The 22,254-nt window shown below is 39.0% G+C and overlaps 1 protein-coding gene across 1 annotated transcript in view; it reads left to right on the top strand.

The window, feature by feature from the left end:
- The window catches only part of PDE10A (phosphodiesterase 10A), a 180,965-nt gene that overhangs the window by 73,172 nt on the left and 85,539 nt on the right, over nucleotides 1–22,254 (top strand). Inside the window, exon 2 of the mRNA XM_054399026.1 lies at nucleotides 1,317–1,445. Coding sequence (XP_054255001.1) covers nucleotides 1,317–1,445 — 129 coding nt within the window. The remainder of the gene's footprint in view (nucleotides 1–1,316; nucleotides 1,446–22,254) is intronic.

The following is a 22,254-nucleotide window of genomic DNA, read 5'->3' as shown; positions in this document are numbered from 1 at the left end:
GGAGTTTTTGTTGTAAAGGCCATTTGTATACAATGACTTTATTTTGGTTGACTGAAATACTAAAACCGTGGAGGCATGCATGTGGAAGCAGTTTATATTTCTAAAGTTACTTAAGTAACTCCAGTATTTAAAAATTGCACTTGATTTTGGTGTTGTGTAACAGTTTTGTTACGTTTGCTGCCATGTTCTGTATGAGAAATACCAGTTCGCTTTTCTTTCATCTTCTATAACGTTTCTTCATCAATATGATGAAACACACAGTGCTCCCCGTGCAGCGCTATAGGCTGGGATCAGAGTGGCTGGAGAGCAGCCAGGCAGAAGGGGACCTGGGGGTACTGGCTGACAAGTAGGCTGAACATGAGCCAGCAGTGTGCCCAGGTGGCCAAGAAGGCCAATGGCATCCTGGCCTGCATCAGGAATAGTGTAGCCGGCAGGAGCAGGGAAGTCATTCTGCCCCTGTGCTCAGCACTGGTTAATCCACACCTTGAGTAGTGTGTCCAGTTCTGGGCTCCTCAATTCAAGAAGGACATTGAGATATTTGAACAAGTCCAGCGAAGGGCAATGAGGCTGGGGAGAGGTCTCAAGCACAAGCCCTATGAGGAGAGGTTGAGGGAGCTGGGGTTGTTTAGCCTGGAGAAGAAGAGGCTCAGGGGAGACCTTATTGCTCTCTACCTGAGGGGAGGTTGTAGACAGGTAGGAGTTGGTCTCTTCTCCCAGGCAACCAGTGGCAGAACAAGAGGACAGTCTCAAGCTGTGCCAGGGGCAGTTTAGGCTCAAGGTGAGGAGAAAGTTCTTCACAGAAAGAGTAATTGGCCTTTGGAATGTGCTGCCCAGGGAAGTGGTGGAGTCACCACCCCTGGAGGTGTTCAAAAAAAGATTGGATGTGGCACTTGAAGCCATGGCTTAGTTGTCAGCAGGTGTTAGGTAATAGGTTGGACTTGATGATCTCTGAGGTCTTTCCCAACCTGGTTGATTCTGTGATTAATATATCACCTTGCATATATTGGAGATAAGTAATTTTAGACTCATAATCATAGTCATAAATGCCTTCCTAGCCCTTTCTCCCAGGTAGTGTTTATGCATACTGCTGTAGGGGATTTTTTGTATGCAGTATCTTGCACAGATATTCTTTGTTTCTCCTGTTTTCTGTATAGCCAGCTCATTTTTTTTTTTACTGGATATTATTCAGTCTGCAAGGATGCAAGTTAAATAAGCATGTATTCAATTCAAAAGAATATTGATTGTTATTGGCATTGAGGTATTGTTTCATGTCAGGAATTTCTTACCAATAATGTAATCAATGTTCTCTCTTTCAGGTTTAACAGATGAAAAAGTGAAGGCCTATCTTTCTCTTCACCCCCAGGTACTGGATGAATTTGTGTCAGAAAGCGTAAGTGTGGAAACTGTGGAAAAATGGCTAAAAAGGAAAAACAACAGACAGGAAGGTAAGTCCTTTTCATTTATAGTTCATATTTAGCTTCAAACAGCTTGGTTCATACTTTTAGATTTAAAAAGGAAACCTAGATTTGGTAAAACTTGATGACTATAATTTTATGACTACATTTCACCATTTTTTTGAGGCAAAAGAGGCTAACAATTTGTTTTTTTCTTTTAGTATCTTCAGCCTTTGGATATTTCTGTTTTGGAATATATTAACATTTGTTTTGGAAATTCCGTTTACCCATTCTGAGTTGCAAATACAATTCCACCAACCTGCAATATCTGTTACATTAGTGTATGTTTTGAGAACGTAATGTGGTCTTCTTGACATGCAGGATGTAAGACTTGGTAAAATACTGGATATGCCATCTTTAAAAGTTCCTAGTTGTAGCACACAGTAGGTCAATTTTAGATAAAAACACAGAGGTTGTAAAACAGTGTGTTGAACTTTCCAGGTATTTCTGTTGGGTTGCATTAGGTGTAAATCCCACAATCACTAGACCCAGAAAACTGTTCCTTATGAGCTGGCCTGTTGTTGTCTTAAATTTTGTAACGATCTTACATTTTTTTAGATTGTGTGCAAAGATAAGATTTATGCAATTCCAACACTGATCTGGCATATAACAGGTAAACTGTGAAAGAGATTACCCTGAGGATGAGGAAATAAATACAGATTTTACTCTGTGTGCTTTGCTGCTTCCTAAAAGATGACTGTTTCCTGCAGAATTGTAGGAAAACAAAATGATTGGAAAGGGACAGAAAATCCTGTGTGGTGCCACATTTTTGGTGGTGATGACCATGTATCTGATACTAAGGTGGTAGTAGATTTTTGTTGGTATAAACCTAATGAGAAAGTGAAAGTAGGTAGCGATAGACCACCTATTTCCTGCTTTCGTTGTGGTTTACAAGCTGCAGGACTGCAGGATAGCTAGTGTTATAATCCACAAATGCAGTTGGAAAAATGGTGCTGTGAATCAAGTGAGAAAGTCAACAATACTTTTTGTAGACAGAATAAAAAAATACTTTGATATTATGAGAAGCAAATGCTACTTTTTTAAAGAGCTGTCTTCCTGTGAAAACGATGATTTGCTCTAAGGTGCTCAAAATCACTATAAGAAATCCCTGCTTGTTTGAAATACAGTTTATCATCTGGATCAAGGATCTTGATGCCAAAACTGAATGAACGCTTTGGATAACATTTCAACCTCAATAATCTCATATTGCTAAGTGTAATTTGGTACCAGTTGATCAAAGTTTCCCTTTTTTGCAAGAGATGACATGAAAATAGATTTTTGTGGTACTCCTTAGCCACATTTTTGAGCCACCTACAAAAGCAAAGTAATGAAAGCTTCTGAGCTAATGGGAACCAACAGGGAAACACTGGGCAAGTACCTCAAATGAATTAAGAGGTGTTGCTCAGAGAAGATGACATGGCTGGCAGCCCAGCTGAAGTGTCTCTGCATCAGTGCATGCAGCATGGGCAGCAAACACAAGGAGCTGGAAGCCACCATGGGTGTTACTGAAGCTGGGTGGGAAAAATCCTGCTACTGGATTATAGGTATAGGCTGTTTTGAAGGGGCAGATGAAGAGAGACTGAGGTGTTGCCCTCTACATGAAGAAATGGATAGAGTGTGAAAAGCTATCCCTTAAGAATAGCCACAATCAAGTTGAAAGCTTGTGGGTGAAAATTAGAAACCAAGCCACATCTGGATGGTGTTTACTACAGGCCACCTGTATGGGACCCGATGAAGTCTTCTTACTCTCAACTATAGCTGGACACCAACAGAATCACAAAATGATAGGGATTGGAAGGGACCTGTGGAGGTCATCTAGTCCATCCCTCCTGCTAAAGCAGGTTCACCTAAATCAGGTTGCACAGGAATTTTTCTGTGTGGATTTTGAAAGTTTCCAGAGAAGGAGACTCCACAACCTCTCTGAGCAGGTCCTTGCCTTGCTGGGTAACTTTAACCACCATGACATGTTCTGGAAAAGCAACATGGTGAGCTGTAGGCAATCCAGGAGACTTCTGGAATGCATTGAGGATGCATTACTAATGCAAATAAGCTAATTGGTGACATCAAGATTGGAGGCAGCGTGGGCTGCAGCGATTACATTGGTGGAGTTCACAGTCCTGGGAGATACGGGTCAGACAAAGAGCAAAGTTGGGACCCTGAATTTTAGGAAAACAAACATCCAGCTGTTAAAAGAGTTGGCCAATAGGACCCACTTGTAAACAGCCCTCAGGGACTGAGAGGCAGAACATAGCTTACAAATATTTAAGGAAGCTTTCCATAAAACACAAGAGCTCTCCATCTTCAGGTGTAAGAAATCAGGCAAGAAAGGCAAGAGACAGGTGTGGCTGAATTGAGACCTGCTGATCAAGCTAAAGGGCAAGAAGGGACCACACAGGTGGTGGAAGCAGGGACAGGTATCCCTGAGAGTATAGGGATGCTGACCATTTGTGTAAGGATGGGGTCAGGAGGGCCAAGACATGACTGGAGATGAACTTGGCAACGGATGTAAAGAATAACAAAATGGGCTTCTTTGGATATGTCAGCCAGAAAAGAAAGGTCAAAGAAAGTGCACTCCCTCTGATGAGCAAGACTGGCAAGCTGTTCAAAGCAGGTGAGAAGGCTGAAGTATTCAACAACATTTTTGCATCAGTCTTCACTGACAAGCTCTCTCCTCATGCCTCCCAAGTGAATGGACCACATGATGAGGTCTGGAGAGGCAAAAATCCTTCCACTGTAAGAGATTAGGTTTGCGACCACCTGAGGAAAGTGAACATACGTAAGTCACAGAATCACAGAATCAACCAGGTTGGGAAAGACCTCAGAGATCATCAAGTCCGATCTATTACCTAATACCTAACACCTCCTGACAACTAAGCTATGGCTCCAAGTGCCACATCTCCTCATAGGGCTTGTGCTTGAGAGCTCTCACCAGCCTCATTGCCCTTCTCTGGACACGTTCAAGTATCTCAATGTCCTTCTTGAATTGAGGAGCCCAGAACTGGACACACTACTCAAGGTGTGGTCTAACCAGTGTTGAGTATAGAATGACTTCCCTGATCCTGCTGGCTTTGCTATTTCTTATGCAGGCCAGGATGCCATTGGCCACCTGGGCACACTGCTGGCATATGTTCATTCAGCTGTCAACCAGTACCCCCAGGTCCCTTTCTGCCTGGCTGATCTCCAGCCACTCTGACCCCAGCTAAGTCTATGCAACCTGATGAAATACATCCCAGAGTCCTGAGGGATTTGGCTGATGGAGTTGCCAAGCCACTTTCAATGGTATTTGAAAAGGCCTGGCAGTCAGGTGAAGCCCATGGTGACTGGGAAAAGGGAAACAATGCATCCACTTTTAAAAAGGTTGTAAAGAAAGACTCTCGGAGTGGACAAGGGAAGAGCTACCAATGTTGTCCATTATGGACTTCTGTAAGACCTTTGATATGATTCTCCACAACATCCTTATCTCTGCATTGGAGAGAGATTAATCTGATGGGTGGACTGTTTGATGGATAAGAAATTGATTGGATGGTTGCATGCAGATGGTAGTGGTCAACAGCTCAATGTCCAGGTAGAGACGCATGACAGCTGGTGTCCCTCAGAGGGCTGGGGTTCATGATGGGACCAGTGCTGTTTAATATCTTCATCATGACATAGACAGTGGGATTGAGTGCTCCTTCAGCAAGTTTGCAGATGACACTAGATAGGTTTGTTTTTTTTTTTTTTTTAGCAAGGCCTGCTTTGACAGGACAAGAAGTAATGGTTTTAAACTAAAATAGGGTAGATTTAGACTATATGTAAGGATGAATTTTTTTACAATTAATGTAGTGAGACACTGGAACAGGTTGCCTAGAGAGGTGGTAGATGCCCCATGCCTGGAAACATTCAAGGTCAGAGGGGTTGGACTAGATGACCTTTAAAGGTTCTTTCCAGCCCAAACTATTATATGATAGTCTTAGTGGTGTTTAGCATGAATAACTGCAACAGTGTGATTTTGTCTGTTGTTTTCTTAAACTTTAAAACTTCTGTGTCTAAATCCCCCTAAACTGTGAAGGTAAAAGTATCAAACAATAGTCATGCTGTCATTATCATTCAGCTTTATAGTTATCATCAAGCAGGTCTTCCTGCCTTCCTTGTTACTTCCCTTTTGCTTACTGTGATCTTCAAGGTAGCCATGTTGATTACGTTAAAGGCAGTTAGGCAAATATGACTTTCTTAGATTTTTAGATGAAAGTAAGCAGAACCAGATTTAAAACTACACTTACCAAGTCAAAAAGAATAACTTGATTACATTTTGTTTATAGAAGGAAACATACTGATTAGCTTTATCTGTGATTTTCTTCTAGAAAAATAAAGGCTATAGTTACATAAAATGCCTCTGATAACAAAACATATTCATTTGTCAGAATGCAACATTTTTAGGAAAAAAATTTACTACATGATCTACTCAGTTCCTGTTGTGTATACACAAATCCTTCTGCCTGAGTAATGGTGGCAGTGAGATGTGAGGAAAAGATGGAAGTGATTTTTTTGGTGTCAGATTAGAAGTGAATATGGAGCCCAAGTCACTTTACATCAATAGAGAAGCAAGAGGGACAGAGATAGGCTCCTTTACAAATGCTCACATCATGTAATGTAATACAGACAGAAAAAATGAGCTTTGATTTTATTAGAAAGTTTCTAGGCAGGTGAAATGCTGTTTTGAGATCTATGGCTTAGTGTCTGCAATCGTATATGTTGGTGATGGGGAACAGTCATTAACCTATATGCAGAAATTGTGTTCTGCCTGATTGACAGGCATCCAGCTGTGTGTGCTCTTCAGCCAGAAGTCAGTGGTCCTGCAGACAGGGTAATTTATCTGAATTTCATTACCATGAACATAAACTGAAGTGTCTGATTTGGATTTAAAGGAACTAAATTTTATCGGTGGCTGAGATTCACTAAATTAGTTGCTTGAGATGGATTTTGGTTTTCTTGGAGCTCAAAGTATTAAAAAGGGGAGTCAATTAGTTAATACTGCAGTGTTCAAGGTATAACTGTATCACAAAATATCACGAGTTATGGTATCAGTGAGTCACAAATAAATTTCGTATCTATCACAGTAAATGTTAGATTGAAAGTCGCTCATGACAGGTTGATGGTGATCTACTGTGTTGCAGGGTGCTCCAAACCCCCCTTCCCCCACCTCCATCAGCAGAGGTTTGAATGGGGGAAGACAAAGGTGCAAAATTGCCTTCCCCTCCCCCTGGGGACAGGGAATTTCGCCCATTCTGGCTGCCAGGGTGGAGGTCCCTCACTCGTATTTACCGCTGGGGAAGTCCGCTGGGATTTGGAAACATGATCAGCAGGGTACTTCACATATTGGCCTGGACAATTGTCCAGGAATATCTTAAATAGGGTGAGCAGAGAGCAGTCAGGGCTCTCACTCATTTCTGGGGACTGCTCATTTGGCTCTGCCATTTGGGCGCTCATTTTGGACTCTACTCGCTCTACTCTGGATTCGTGGTGAAACTGGGGAAATCAGCACCCTGACCGAGCTTCTTCCCGGATCCTGCCTGCCCGGAAACCACGTTTTTCCCTGGCACTGTTCAAACAGTGCTAACTCCATGAGTTTTCCCTCATGGCAGCCGTGTCTACGGACACTTTCATTTCTGGCAGGTCCCCTTTTTGTGGATTTGAGCCATGTTACGCACAAATTTGATTACAAAACCTGCAGTTTCTGAAGCCTGCTTTGAAGAGAGAGACCTAGGGACAGTCTTCAAATTCCTGCTTCAGTCTTGTGAGTAAATCGGCATTCTCGTACTTCCCTAGCAGTTCCTGGCTGGCCTTTGATTTATAAGTGGGATACAGCTATTTATGGCTCAGCCTTTTCCATTTTCTGAATCCTCTAAATTGTACTAAATTGCCCGCAAGCATCCTGGTAGAATTCACAACCTAATAGAACCTGTAAATGAGTTTTAATCAGTTTTGTACATAACTTGGGGGCGGGTGTTGCGGGAAAAATAAAGATAACTATATTTTTGTAATTCCTGCCTCGTTAATTTATCCCAAATTAAATAACCTGGGATTATACTATGTTTGTTTGTTTGTTTGTTTTTAAACTGGTTGGTTTGGGTATTTTTTATTTTTTTTTAGTATGTGGGGGAAAATCTACTGGGAAGGTTTTACTGGAGGAGAATTACTGGGAAGGAATGCTGCTCATACTGATATGTGAGTGTTCACAGCAACTTCTTGAGCCCTGACTATTATCTACCAGTAACATACATGTTCATAGCACAGCTGAGCCTTGTGTTGTTACACACAGCATTTGTAAACAACTCTATTTGTCATAAACTAATGCTAGAGTTTTATTTTTGTCATATCCAGATCATGGCTGAGTTAGGCAGGACTCTCAATGAAATTGGAGCACAGATTGGACTGCTTCTTATGCAAAATATTTTTGATTGTTTTTTGCAAGCAAAATTTAAACAAGTAAGAGGGTGTCTTGATTGAATAAACTGATTAGATATTTCTGGGTTAATTTTAACTCTTCTTCAAAGCTGTTTACATATTAGCTATGGAAGAAATTTGTTTACAGATTAAGCCTACTGCTTGTAGCCTGAACTGTAATCTGTACTTCATGCTGTATGGCCTCATGGGATGCTTTATGAATTTTATAGATCAGAAAATCGTGTTCGTGTAGACACAGTAAAAAGTGCCTTGACTCTTATATCTAATCTTACTTGAGGTGCCGGTGTAAGTTGTACTGATAAGATGCATGATATTGCTTTAGGGATTCATTAAAGGTGCATCTTTGTAGAAGGTTTTTTCCCCATGGACTTTAAAAGTTAATCTGCCAGAAGGAGATCCTTTATTTTCCAGATGCCTAGATATAATATGGAACAGGGTGTCTTCCATTTGTCCTCTTCCATAAAATTCAAGCAAAAGTAGCAGATGATTGTAACGAGAGCTCTTAAATTATGGAATTTATGCTGGATAGATCCTCATCATCCAATAAATTTCTCAGAAAAGTATTTATGAACTTACTTACATTATTTAAAGTTTCACCGCCACAACAATAAGAAGAGGCTAAGCATATTGATTATAAGCTAGGTGTGCATCTTTTACACTGAATTTTCACAGGTGTATTTCCTAATTTTTTTTCATGACATTTTTGTATCGGAGGAAAGAAGAAAATGTTCACAGAATTGCTACATGAAAAGCTACCTACATCACTTCTTGCTCTGTGGGAGCAATTACCATTTCCCTAACAGAACACTCCCCACTCATGTTCATCAAAGTGCATGATAGTTTGCTTAGTTACTGCGCATCAGCCACAGCTTTACATGTTATTTTCTTTCAGCAGTACTTGGCAAAGCCATGTAAAGCTATATATAGTGGGAATTTAAGGTGCCTTGCTACCATACACAGCTGTTGCCCAGGGAGGTATAGGGACCCCATCCCTGGAGATACTCAAGGTGGGGCTCGACAGGACTCTGGGCAACCTTACTGAGTTGAGGATGCCCCTGCTTACTGCAGAGGATGTTGGACTACATGACCTTTGGAGGTCCCTTCCAACCCCGACAGTTCTATGATTCTGTGATAATTCTTAAAAAAAATAAACAAGAACAACAATAAACCAAAACAAAAAATAAACAAAAACAACAACCAAAAAAAGACAAAAAACCCCCAAACAAAACCCAACCAACCAACCAAAAAAATTAAACAGAAAACTGTTTGTAGAATAGTACAGTTATTACACAATATGACAGTGATTATACACAGTCAGGAGTTAATGTCTGTTAAGGGCTTTTATAAGAACCCAAAATTTCTTACTTACAGGATCACAGGATGTTAGGGATTGGAAGGGACCTCAGGAGAGGTCATCAAGTCCAACTGCCTTGCTGGAGCAGGACCATAGAATCTAGCACAGGTCGCACAGGAACGCATCCAGATGGGTTTTGAAAGTCTTCAGAGAAGGAGACTCCACAACCTCTCTGTGCAGCCTGTTCCAGTGCTCTGTGACCCTCACAGTGAAGAAGTTCCTCATGTTGAGGTGGAACCGCCTATGCCGTAGTTTATATCCATTACCGCTTGTCCTATCACAAGCTGCAATTGAGAACAGCCTGTCCCTTCTCTCTTGACACCCAGCCCTCAGATATTTATAGAGATGTATTAAATCCCCTCTCTGTCTTCTCTTCTCCAGACTAAAAAGTCCCAGGGCTCTCAGCCTCTCCGCATAGGGCAATGCTCCAGTCCCTTAATCATCCTCATAGCCCTCCATTGGACTCTCTCCAGTAGATCCCTGTCCCTCTTGAACTGGGGAGCCCAGAACTGGATGCGATATTCAAGGTTAGGTCTCACCAGGGCATTGAACCTCCTTTGATCTGCTGGACACACTCCTCTTAATGTACCCCAGGATCCCATTTGTCCTCTTGGCCACAAAGGCATATTGCTGTCCCATGGATAATTTGTTATTCACAAGGACTTCCAGGTCCTTCTCCACAGGGCTGCTCCCTAGCAGATCACCTCCTAACCTGTACTGGTTCAGTTTATTTTTCCTCCCCAGATGCAGGACTCTGCACTAATCCTTGTTGAACCTCATTAGGTTCCTCTCTGCCCAGTCTGTCCAGTCTGTCCAAGTCTCGCTGAATGGCCGCACAGCCTTCAGGTGTATCAGCCAAGCCTCCCAGTTTGGTATCATCAGCAAACTTCCTGAGCACACACTCTCATCAGTGTCATTGATGAAGATGTTGAACAGAACCAGACACAGCACTGATCCCTGTTTAAAAAAGAAACTGTGTTTTTAAAAAAAACAATGTTAGTCTGATAATGCTGTAATGTTTATCACACATTTATCACAAGGATGTATAGTCATCAAGAAGACATCACCTAATTTTTCATGGGCTGTGAAAAACAATAAGATTATTTGTCTTGGGGTAAGGTATTGCCATCTTAATGCTAATATTTTTGTTTATGAGCTTCATAACGTAATACTGTGTTACAACCTGCAGTACATTCAAGCAAGAAGAGAATGTATTGTATAATGTGACCAAAGTATTTAGCATAGTCTGAGATATCCTTACACAAGTTTTTTAAACAGAGATATGAAGTGGCTTTTTAATTAATTTTACATCTATTCTTTTATGGACTTTTTGAATTTTTCCTGTTGTGCCTTCCTGTATCCATTAATTTTCTGTCAGTGTTAAATAAGTCTATTCCATAGACATGCTGTTGCTAATATGATGCAAATGAATAAATGAGTGCATTTGGTTGTTTCATTTAAAGGACATTTGTAAACATTCAAAGTACTTTTTCATTTTTAGTTAGCATTACACAAAAAATCAGAGCTCATTCATTGCTACTTTTGTGTAGTTACTGTAAGCAGTCTAGCTGACTGCGGTATGAAATATAGTTCTTCATTAGTAATTTAAATGCATGATTTTTCTCATGGTATATCTCATTCCTGTGTTGTTTCTTGTGGAGCAAATCAGAGAACTATTTGTGGGTTCAGAAGTCAAATTACATTCCAGTTCTGTCCTTTCTCTACCTCAGCCATTCTGCTTGTCACCATTTTCCCTTACTATGTGCCCTAGAAGAGGGTGAAGATGGCAGTCAGATCTGGCCCACTGGATGGTTTTAAGATTGACAGAGGGCTATCTCTGGATACATTCACTTTAGTCATTTGGAAAATCATTGTCACTTCTGTTTGATAGAAAACTGAGTAGGTTTGACAAGCAGAGAGATCTGTATAAATCCCTCACTCACATTCCTTTAGGCCTTCCCAATATACTTAGATATGTATATCTATATGCTTTAATTAGTGTGACAGTTTTTAGTGAGCTAATTGAGTATGGAACAGATACAGCTCTGTTCAGGTTCATTAAACACTTTTTTTTTTTTCTTACAGTCTGTACTGAGGTGAGGATTTTGGTGACTGATGGTTCTGGTGCCTGAGCTAGTTTAATTCTCATACATTTGGTGGTCTTTAGACAAAGAAGTGTTTTTCCGTGCTAGAGAAGGGATTGGAAGAATAGGATCTGTGGCAAAAGGCTTCTGTCATACCCAGACTTTGAGAATATATGCTGAGAGAGAATTTGTTTACTAGTTAGTTAAGGCTAAGCTCCAGTTTCAGATATTAAGATATCAGCATAATGTGCTTTGGGGTTTGGAACAGTCCTGTGAGAGAAAGTAGTGAGTTTTGGAGAAACGTTGATGTGTGGCTGTGCTTAGGGAGGAAGCCTGTACTGAAATATTTATTGTTAAATGATGCTGAAGAACACATTTCTAAAATAAACAGGAATTCCTTTTTGAAGTCTTTTAAATAGGTAATTCATTTCTGTTTTTAAACGGTGCTGTGTAGCGGAGTTATTTGCACTTTGATTAAGGTTGTTAAACACAGGAGCGGATGGCTTACATGCGTTTCCATAAGCAGAGACAGAGTACATGAAAAGATAAAGGTAGAGGAAGAGTGAGTGTATGCTAAATATATGTCAGCTTGCTGTCAGGATTGAGGAAGAAAAGTATGGTGCCTACGTTTTTTTGAAGACTGTGCATTCCCACACTTAACTAATCAGAAATACCTAGTGTAGAGTAGTAGTTACAGCACTGTAGATGAAGGATATTCAGATGCTAGAGACTGTTGGTGTTGTGATACTCCACAGATACTCTAGTTTGCTGCAGTTCTGACACCTCCCCAACCTAGGTTAGAGGAACTGATAGGGCAGCATTTTCATGATGTCCCCAGTTTATAATTAGACTGTCTTAGTATTTTACTGATGCTGCAGACTTGCTTTTTCATTCCGATATAGCCCTGCTGTGCTTATCTTTATGATATCCAAGCAGGCAAATAAATGCCAAAGAGGAAGAGTAAATGTGGGAATGGTTTGAGTAATGTGTGACTTGCATCATTGACACCATACTAGTAACTCTTAATGCTTCTTATTACCAAACCCCACTATTTACATATTTTGATTAATTTCATGGAGTGGTGGTGTTTTTTTTTTTTTTAATAAGACAAGACATTCCCACCAGTACAAGTGGCATAATTGCTTGCCCTGTTCTTACTTCAGCTAAAGGCCAGTTGGAGACAAGATGTTGGGCTAGATGGTCTTGTTGGTCTGAACGAGTATAGCTGTTATAAAACTGACAAGTGCTACTTTTCTAGGATAGTATCCAGACTGATAAAATATTTCTTTATTGTGAAAGTTCTCAGGAAATTTGCAATATCTGGAAGCTTGACTATATGAACTCTTTCTCCATGTATTTGGTATAGTAATTGCTTTTGCAGAGATAAAATTGATCAGTACACTTTTGCGTGGAATAGTTTACAGGTTGCCATTTTTCGTATGTTCAGAAAATTTAGGTTAGTGTATCAGTATTCCCAGAACTGTGGTAGATCTCTATGTGGGGAACGCTGTTTTAGTCCAGATGATGAAAATGGCATACAACTGTCACAGGTACAGAATAATTTTAGTGATGATTCCTAGGGAAAGTGTTGTACTGTTTCATTGCTTAAAAAAAATAGTTACATCATTTCCTGAAACAGTCAGTATAATTGGTAAAGGGTAAAATTGTTTCTTTCCTGTGCGTTGACGTTCAATGGAATTTTGTTGCTTTCCCTGACATGATTAGAAGAGAGCTGTCTTAGAAGTAGCTTCATTTTGGCTGTGAAAATAATTGAGAAGGAGTTAGTGAAAAAGTTTCTGGTGTGTTGTCAGACTGTTCCTTTGAAGAGAAGAGAAGGGTAGTGGACAGAATACATACGTTAGATAAATCAGGAATTGTTTTCATACAGTGATTACGCAATTATAGACTGTTGGGGGCTGGAAGGGACCTCAAAAGATCATTGAGTCCAACCCTGCTGCCAGAGCAGGATCACCTGGACTATGTCCCACAGGAACACATTCAGGTGGGTTTTGAATATCTCCAGGGAAGCAGAATTCACAACTACTCTGGGCAGCCTGTTCAGTGTTCTGTCACTGAGTGAAAAAAGTTTTTCCTTATGTTTATTCACATGGAGCCTCTTATGCTCCAGCTTCCACCTGTTGCCCCTTGTCCTGTCACTGAACATCACTGTGAAGAGCCTGGCTCCATCCTCCTGACACTCACCCTTCACATATTTATAAAAATGAATGAGGTCACCTTTCAGTCGTCTTCAAGTTAAAGAGACCCAGCTGCCTCAGCCTTTCCTCATAAGGGAGATGTTCCTCCACTCCCTTAATCATCTTCATGGCTTTGTGATGGACTCTTTCAAGCAGTTCCATGAGGTCCTTCTTGAACTGAGGGGCCCAGAACTAGACACAATATTCCAGATGTGGCCTCACCAGGGCAGAGTAGAGGGGGAGGAGAACCAGGACTCCCAGGTCCCTTTCCCTGGAGCTGCTCTGCAACAGATCAGTCCCCAGCTTGTACTGGTCCGTGGGGTTGTTCTTTCTGAGATGCAAGACTCTGTGCTTGTCCTTGTTGTATTTCATTAAAACTTCTCCCCCTCTAGCCTGTCCAGGTCTTGCTGAATGGCAGCGCAGCCTTCATGTGTGTCAGTTACTCCTCCCAGCAAACTTGCTGACAGTGCACTGTTCCCTCATCCAGGTCATTGATAAATATATTGAATAATACTGGCTCCTGTACTGACCCTCGAGGGACTAGGCTAGATACAAGCCTTCAACTTGACTCTGTCCCGTTGACCACAACTCTCTGACTTCTTTCCTTCAACCAGTTCCCAATCCACCTCGCATTTCCTCAGTTTAGCTGCAAGGATGCTGTGGTAGACAGTGCCAAATGTTTTCCTGATACTACACAGATATTGAGCAGTGCCCTTTGGGTAGATAATACTGGTCTCATGAATGGTGATTATGATTTTTGTTCAGTGTGTGTCATATTGTTGAAGTGTTACTGCTTTTGTTCTTATTTGAATGGCTGTCACTAGCAAACTCCGAACAGCTGAAATTATAGGTATGATACATTAATGTGTTTCTAGATTGTTTTCTTCTAATTTGCTCAATTATGTGAGAGTTTGTTACCTGAAATTTTATGTCTTTTAGTGGGTTGGGTGAAGCAGGTTTTGTGTTGTTTTGTTTTTTTTTTTTTTTTGAGCTGTCTTGCATATTTAGAATTGTTAAGTGGTCAGAGATTTGCAGAGGGTAATTCTTTAATGATGTGATATTTGGTCTTAGGAAGTAGACATCATCACTTGATCCGACTTCTTTCTTGACCTAATTGTGTTAATCACATTGTATCTAGACCAATTATTCTCAACATGTACTTAAACTGATGTTTGTTGTATCTTTGTTAGGCTTGAAATAAGAGGTTTTATGTGTGTGTTTGTTTGTCTGCCCAAAACTATGGCTTCTCTTTATTTGTAAGCTTTGCATTTTCTGTCTGTATCTGCTAGCTATATTGAAAAATTTCAAAAATCAGTTTTACTTTTTAGTCTTTCAAGTAATTTAGGGCATGGAACTTCTTTTCGTATGAAAGAAAAAGGTTTCTTGGTTTTCTTACTGTTTTTCATCAGGTTACATTTTGAGCCTTCATGCTATCAATGTTTACTATAAAGTGTAGACAGTGTAAGAGAGTATTGCAGTAATGGCTTCATTGGTATTGTATGCAGCAATACAAACCTGTTTCCTTTCTATGCAAGACAGTACTTCTTAATGTTATCTGACCCTGCTGCTCTTTGTTTTCAATTTGCTTCCCTCCTGTATGCAGAATCCTTGGGTTTAGAGTAAAAAGAAATCAAAAAGAAATCAAAAGGAAAAAAAAAATCTTTCAATAATTGATGGAGAAGCTCCATTCTGATCAGGTGTGGACACTGTATACCCATGTAGCCAACACTTTTTAGTAATGATTGTTTGTGGTGATGTAAGCTAACCTGTTTTACCTGCATTAAAATGCAATAAGAAAGTTCCCATGGTCTGCCAGCTGAGAAAGCAATAAATAAGAACAAGGGAATGATTACTAATGTTTATGGGACAGTAGTTTTTTAATCTGAGTGTAAAAGGATTAAGTTGGGAAATGTTGGCTAGAGAAAGCCTGTAACCAAACATTGATCAGTAAGGATAGAAAAGACAAAAACGTAAAATATATGTTAGGAATGCTTCTTCTAATCACTAAATGAGACCTGCATCTTTGGTGAAGAAACACTCTGTGATCGTGATTGTTAATAGTCTGTTGTACGATATGTGAACAAAGAAAGGATGAGTACTGTAGTTACTTGTCCATGTTCTGTATGAGAGTAGTGAAAACTCAATTTGACAAAGTTCTTGATACCTTGTCCATACATAATATATGTGTAAAAGTTTTACTGTTTCTTTTATTGCCCAGGAAGTACAGGAGGACCTGAGGATGATGGATAGTTGGATAAAAATGATGATGCTGTATTCTGTAAATAGATGATTTTATGTGTCTGTGGGTAGAAGTGAATATTGGTATTTGTCTTAACCTCATATTGGCTGTTAGTGAAGATTTTTTAGCAGGAAGTCTACTTCTGTAGCTGCTCTGTTGTCTTTGAATTCAGATTGTAAAGACAGAAAAGTAAAGCACAACCATCAGTCTATTCATAGTATGGTCTTAATGAAGATATCAGTTTTCAGAGTGTCATCCTATAGTGATTTAGCTAATGATGATGGCAGTTCAGTTACTTTATCTAATCACATATACTTTGAAGGATAGAGTTTTGCACTAGTTGCCCTGTGCTGTTGACGTTTAACGCAGCTGATTCAGAGTATGCTTTTTTTTTATGGTGAGCCATAAATGTTCACTTTATTTGTCTTAGTGGTCACTGGTAGGTGAAATGCGTTGAAGAGGTAGCTTTGTCCAAAAGTGACTTCATCATACTATGCACAAAAATAGATTCTGGGAATTAAATGTCAAACTAGAATATAATAAACTATTTTTGGACATGTTTTATGAACGTGTATTAGATTACATTCCAACTTCATTCAGCAAGAGGAAGACCTAAAGCATACTGTTATACATTCCCTAATTCGTTGCTTCAAGTGATGATACTTGTTTAACAGGGAGATGTGTATTGCATATAAATAAGCACTGCTACCTCTATGTAGCTACCATAGTCTTTTGTTGAGGGGTGGTGTATACCACAAATATGACTCAGATACTTTTAAGATATTATATAGATTTGACAGTATTCCATAGACAGAAACTATTTGGACAAAATATGTACTCAAGTTTGAGATGACAAAAAACCTAAACCAAACAGCCTGAAAGCTTTGAGATGAATTATTGTGAAAGATACAGGTATTATAGAAAAAATCCTGATATAGATTGTGAAATTGCTAAAACCTGGTAAGTAAACTACGGGAATGCCTAGACAATTTTCACTACAGAAGTCATCAGTAGTCCCGAGAAGGATTTTTATTTTCATAAGCTCTAGGGAAAAATGGGTTCATATTAGGATGATAAGTTTCAAGTATACTGAAATTTAAAACCAGATGTGTAGGGCCGAACACGATCTCAGAAAGCTGAGTAACTGAAGAATAAACTATTAGATTAAATAATTTTTTGAGTGATCCTTGCCTCTGAGGCCAAGTTGCATGACACAAGTCACATCTACAGGGCTAAAATACTTTTACTTCCCTCTCAAGAACGTTGCACTCAAACTGCCTCCTGGAATGGTCCTGGACAGGTGCCGGTCCTCTCATCTGAGCCCAAATGTTGTTTTAGGAAAGTGCAAATTGGCAAGGTGCAAGCCATGCTGTGGGTGCAAACAGATAATCAGGTAGCAGTGATGTTCAAGCCCGGTCTCCAACCCTATTTCCTCTGTTACTTTAGGCGTAGCCTGAATTAGCTAGTGCAGCTCAAAGTGAGATGCTGGGAAAAATCAGCCATTAGAGCTTAGTAACAGATAGATCAGCCAAATAGGACTAAACAGGAAACATTAAGTCATTGTGGAAATTTGTGATTAATTTGCAGTTCATGTGCTCTCTACAGATTATGTCACCTTACAGTATACATAGAAGAGCAGACACCTAGATGTGTAGAGTTCCACAATCTGTATTTCTAAAAGTTCAAAAAAACAAACAAGAAAGGAAGTATTTTTTTTTAAACTTAGACCTTTTGTTGACCTGATATGTGACAGACCAACAGTTCTACCAGTGCAGCCGAGGGCGACAATGAATTGTTTGACTAGCAGCATGTGAGGTTGGAGGAACCACTTAACCTTACTTTGTTAATGTTGTCATGTACTAAGCATGCTGGGTTTGATTGTGTTTAATTTTTTTAATCATTTAAACAATTGGAGTGACAGTTTTAGAATGTGAGAAGATTGTAGATTGTCATCTCTGGGTCTGTGAGGAATGGATATTTTTCATATGTGGAACGCTCAAGTGTAAGGTAATTTTGGGAGAAATTACAATGGGGTTAAAAAACTGGTGTCAGTTGGTGTTGAGTCAATAAAAGGTATAAATTTTATTTGAAGGACTTCTTTAAGCATCAGGATTGAAAAGTTTAAAGAATAATCTTTTCTCAACAGTAATGTTGAGTTTCTGTTCTTTATAAGACATTTACATCTACTGTACTAAATACATGACATTTGAGGATGCTTATCTAGTACCCAGAGATCATCTGCTCTTTAGTAGGAGGTTTCTTGTGGTGAATGGAGATTAGGAAGGTCTGAAAAGGCCACCACTACTATTATCACTTTATAAAGCCTGCTTTACTTGTTATCTTTATATTATGACTTTTGTGATTCTGCTGCCCAGTGGAGGAAGAATGTTGATTCTGCAAAAGACCAGAACTGGGGCAGAAGATTTATACTTATGAGTGTCATAGTGAAACAGTTGACAGATTTACTTTTTGCATGACAGAAGAACTGATGTGCACCCTGCAAAATGAATTTGCTATAGATTTGAAACAACATGGCATCGTGTTTCACACAGCCTGTGTCTACATTGTGAACTAATTAGCATAAAGTATTTTAGATGTTAAAAATGTAAATGGGTTCTAAAACTGATTAGACACATTCCAAAGAAGAAATACTTCATAAAGAGCTGTAATGTACTATGTTCGTTATGCAGCTTCCAGCTGAGAAATTTCGTAAGCATCTGATTGCTCTGAGGACATACCAGAGTAAATATACTCCGTGCATCTATAGTCTGTGCTCTCATTTTCATATAGTGTAGTTTCTTCATAATTTTCTATAATGAGCTGTTAGTAGTCATTGTCATAGGCAATGAACTTGAGCAGGAAGATATGTAGTTTAAGAGAGTAGGGCCCTTCTCTATCATTCCACTTCTGCTGCCCCTCTGGGATTTATATACCATCCTGTTAGAATTGTGAATCAAGCTGACAACTTTGAATATGCTGAAAAAGAAATTATTTATTTATTTGTGGGTTGGTTGTTTGGGTTTTCTTTGTTTGTGGTTTGTTTGTTTGTTTTTCATTATAACATGTTTCTGGGATCTTTCTAGATAAGCTGCAAGACGTTCTTTTCAGTTTTAACACTAAGGTATCTTTCAAACCCTGTGGAGATAGTGCCTTATTTAGGCTGTTGTTGCTTAGCTGAGGTACTGAGCTAAATTATTTTATTCTTTCTTCCAACCTGCATTATTCAGAGGTACCCATAAGTGACAGATGTGAATCTTCTTTGGCTTGCAGAAAACAAGGAGGCTTATCTTTATCCACTTGAAATTGCTGAGTAACACTGAGCAATAGAATATGTTTCTTTTTTTTTTTAATGCAAAGCTAGACTGTTTTGTGTGCTGCTTTGTTTTTTTCAGCTAAGAGAAAGGAGCTCTTTTACAGAGTGCTTGGTCCTCATCCCAAATTGCTACAGGTTCATTTCATTTGTCATTAAATAAGTATGGGAAGTGAAAGGGAGAGAGATGATTGTATTGATGAGGAAAAGGAACAGGAAATTAATAAGACAGAATACAGTAATAGTTGTGGGAAGAGGAACATGTGTGAGTTTTTGAAGGATTTACAATAACTGGGTGTAGCAGTGGCATTAGGTTTTTAGTAAATGGAATGGGGAAGTGACAACAGACTTCATACAATTATACTCATTCATTTCAAGTAGGTTCATTGTGAACTCTCAGAAATATCTTCTTGCAGTGCATCAGGTATTTTTCTAGCAACAGAGAGATGTTTATTCCTGGGGACTTGCTGGTCAATGATTTGAAATTTATTGTATAACACCTGTGGAGGTTTAGCATTTTAAAGCTAATAACTACACAGTGACCCATCGTTTTGAATCAGAGTTGTCATGACCCACAGAGTGAATATTTCTTTAGGACAGGAGGAGGTTACTTCATCTGCAATTATAAATTACTGGAATATGCTCTTTTTGCATGGTATAACCTAGGAAGCCATGCCATTGTGACACCTGCTCACTTACCATCACCTGCAGATTTCATGGTATACTGTATAAATGTGCTTGAGGAGTAATCTGAATTTTCCTTATTGTCTGTTACTTAAGCAGCTCAACAAGAGAGTCTGTTTTTACAGGCATGCATTGTTACCAGATTGCCTTTTCCAACTGTTCTCTGGCCAAGAACATTTTTTTAGGACAATAACTCCCTTCTGCCAACATACTTGTGTTCCTCAAAAAACTTTACACTTTGTTGTACTGCTTAATAACAATTATCAAATTAAGAATCAACGTGGACTGAGCAACTCTGAAAACAGTTTAGACTCTTCAAAAAGTTTTGCATTTCCTTTCACAGTAGGTGGCACAAAGCAGTATTAGAGCATCACAGAAACATGGGAAATCACCGAAACAATGTTGTCTGACATGATCCAGTCAGGTATCTTTTAGTGACCATTTTCAGAACTGAATACTGATGAATGGGACCACTGGCCTATGATTGCACTTTTGTATTTCACAAATGCATCTTTATAATTTGAAATTGGATAGAATTTTGGAATACATACTACAATTGCATGTTTCCTCACAGACAGATCTATGTAAGTGTTGCCACGACCGGCCCTTTGACATACAGACATTAATAAAATGCTTTCAAGCGCACTTGAAAGAGACTATCCAAACCTGTGCTTCTATTCTGGATGGTGTAGGTTATTCAAACAGTTTCTTTCAGTGTGGCAGTGGTGATGATATCCCTGTTCACAGATGTGAATGACTTGTCATCATTTTGAACTTTGTATTTGTTCGTGGTAACTGTCTATCAGAATAATTATCTGGAGGTGCTTCTGGAGCACTACTAGGATTATAGAAGTGATGATAGGATCTATAAGTGCTTCTGGGGCCAGCTGAAACATTCGTTGGGCAGGTTTCTGGTTTTTAGTAGTAACATTTTTTTTAATAGGAGCAAATATGCAAAGCTATGTGTGCAGAATTTTCAAGAACAAATGTCAGGAGTTCAGTTTGTTGAGTTTTTATACCTTTTTTATTTTGTAAATCTGTAGTTAAAGAGATTCGATTAGCTTTTCTTCATGCTTAATAAATGTGCATAAAATCTTGGATAAATATATCTTAGTACTTGAGTTATTATGCTTTTCTTTCTGTACTTTTGTGACACATCTTAAAATATACAATAACAGTTTATTCTCAGGTCTAGAATTTCTCAGTGGAGTTTGAAGATCTCTGTCTTCCACAAGACATGATTGGCTTTTTCTGAGTGATTGCTTCTATGTAGACCTTCGGTTCAGGCATCGAAATCAACACTTCCTTAGATCAGTATCAGCGTGCTTGTATTTGTACCTTATTTGCCTTTTTAGAAATGGGCAGAATAAAGCCTAGTGTTCCTCAGTTTCCTTTTCTTCCTTAGGCTTACCATTTTTATATGTATATTAATATATTAACTAAGTTATAAGATTATTGGGAAATACACTCTTTTTAATAGATTTTCATTTCAGGGTCTTCCATTTCTTCTTATATGTCACAGTGATGGAATAATTTCCCATGGTTTCAAGGTTATTCCTTTCTTGATTGTCTTTCTTTCAGTGCTCTTTCTGTAGTCTTTTTTTTTTTTTTGGTAGAGCAGTTAGATGAGATTTGTCTCAGAGCCAGGCTCTCAGTGGCTTTCTGACTGATAGAAAACTTTGTTTAATAAAGCTTTGGTGAGTTCTGACTCTACTTTTACCTATTGGAAAAAACAAATCTTTAATAAGAGCTCCTGCCTTTACTATTTTCATATCCTTGAAGCTTCATCTGTATTTCTCAAAAGGCTAAAGAAAACCGTTACTGCAGCAAGTGACAAGGGCACGCATTTCCATAACGGCAATCAAGAAGGGGCAGGCGTTTCTTCGTTCTTACCAGGACCTCTTTCAGGATTTTTGCAAATTGTTTTTTGAAAATGTTTTTAGACCATGTCCAGGATCCAAACCTGGAGGAGGAATCTGAAAAATGGCTTGGTAACGCTATTGTTTCCTCAAGTAGACAGATGAGGAATCTAGAGAACAGTACTGAATTTCTATTCTGACCTTCCAGTAATCATGTTATTGTCTCATTCTGACCTCTACTTTGAAAATGCATCTGATTAGTTGCAAGAGAAATCATACCTAATCAAATGTTTTTCATTTGACATCTTTAATTATCACAAATTTTCCTTTTAGTGGTTGCACAAAGTATATGTCGAGTTCCAAATACTGGATTCCATATAGACTTTTCATTTCATGAATTCTACTAGAAAAGTCTAGGTTTATGAAAAAGCAGAATGTATTTTTTTTTCAGAGAGAATTTACCTGGAATTCCTTATGGCCAGTTGGAATACTACATGAGCATTCATGCTGAACAATGATGTTTCCTTTAAGTAGATGATACAAAGGTTCATCTTTTTTTGTAAAAAGCATCTAAAAATGAAATCTCTGTGACTTTGGCCAAGAAGATACTGTATGTGAAGAATAATTGTGT

This window comes from Indicator indicator, chromosome 2, assembly GCF_027791375.1.
Source record: "Indicator indicator isolate 239-I01 chromosome 2, UM_Iind_1.1, whole genome shotgun sequence".
In the NCBI taxonomy this organism is placed as follows: Eukaryota; Metazoa; Chordata; class Aves; order Piciformes; family Indicatoridae; genus Indicator; species Indicator indicator.
The sequence above is the reverse complement of the archived record's forward strand: the minus strand, read 5'-3'. Positions and strand labels throughout refer to the sequence as shown.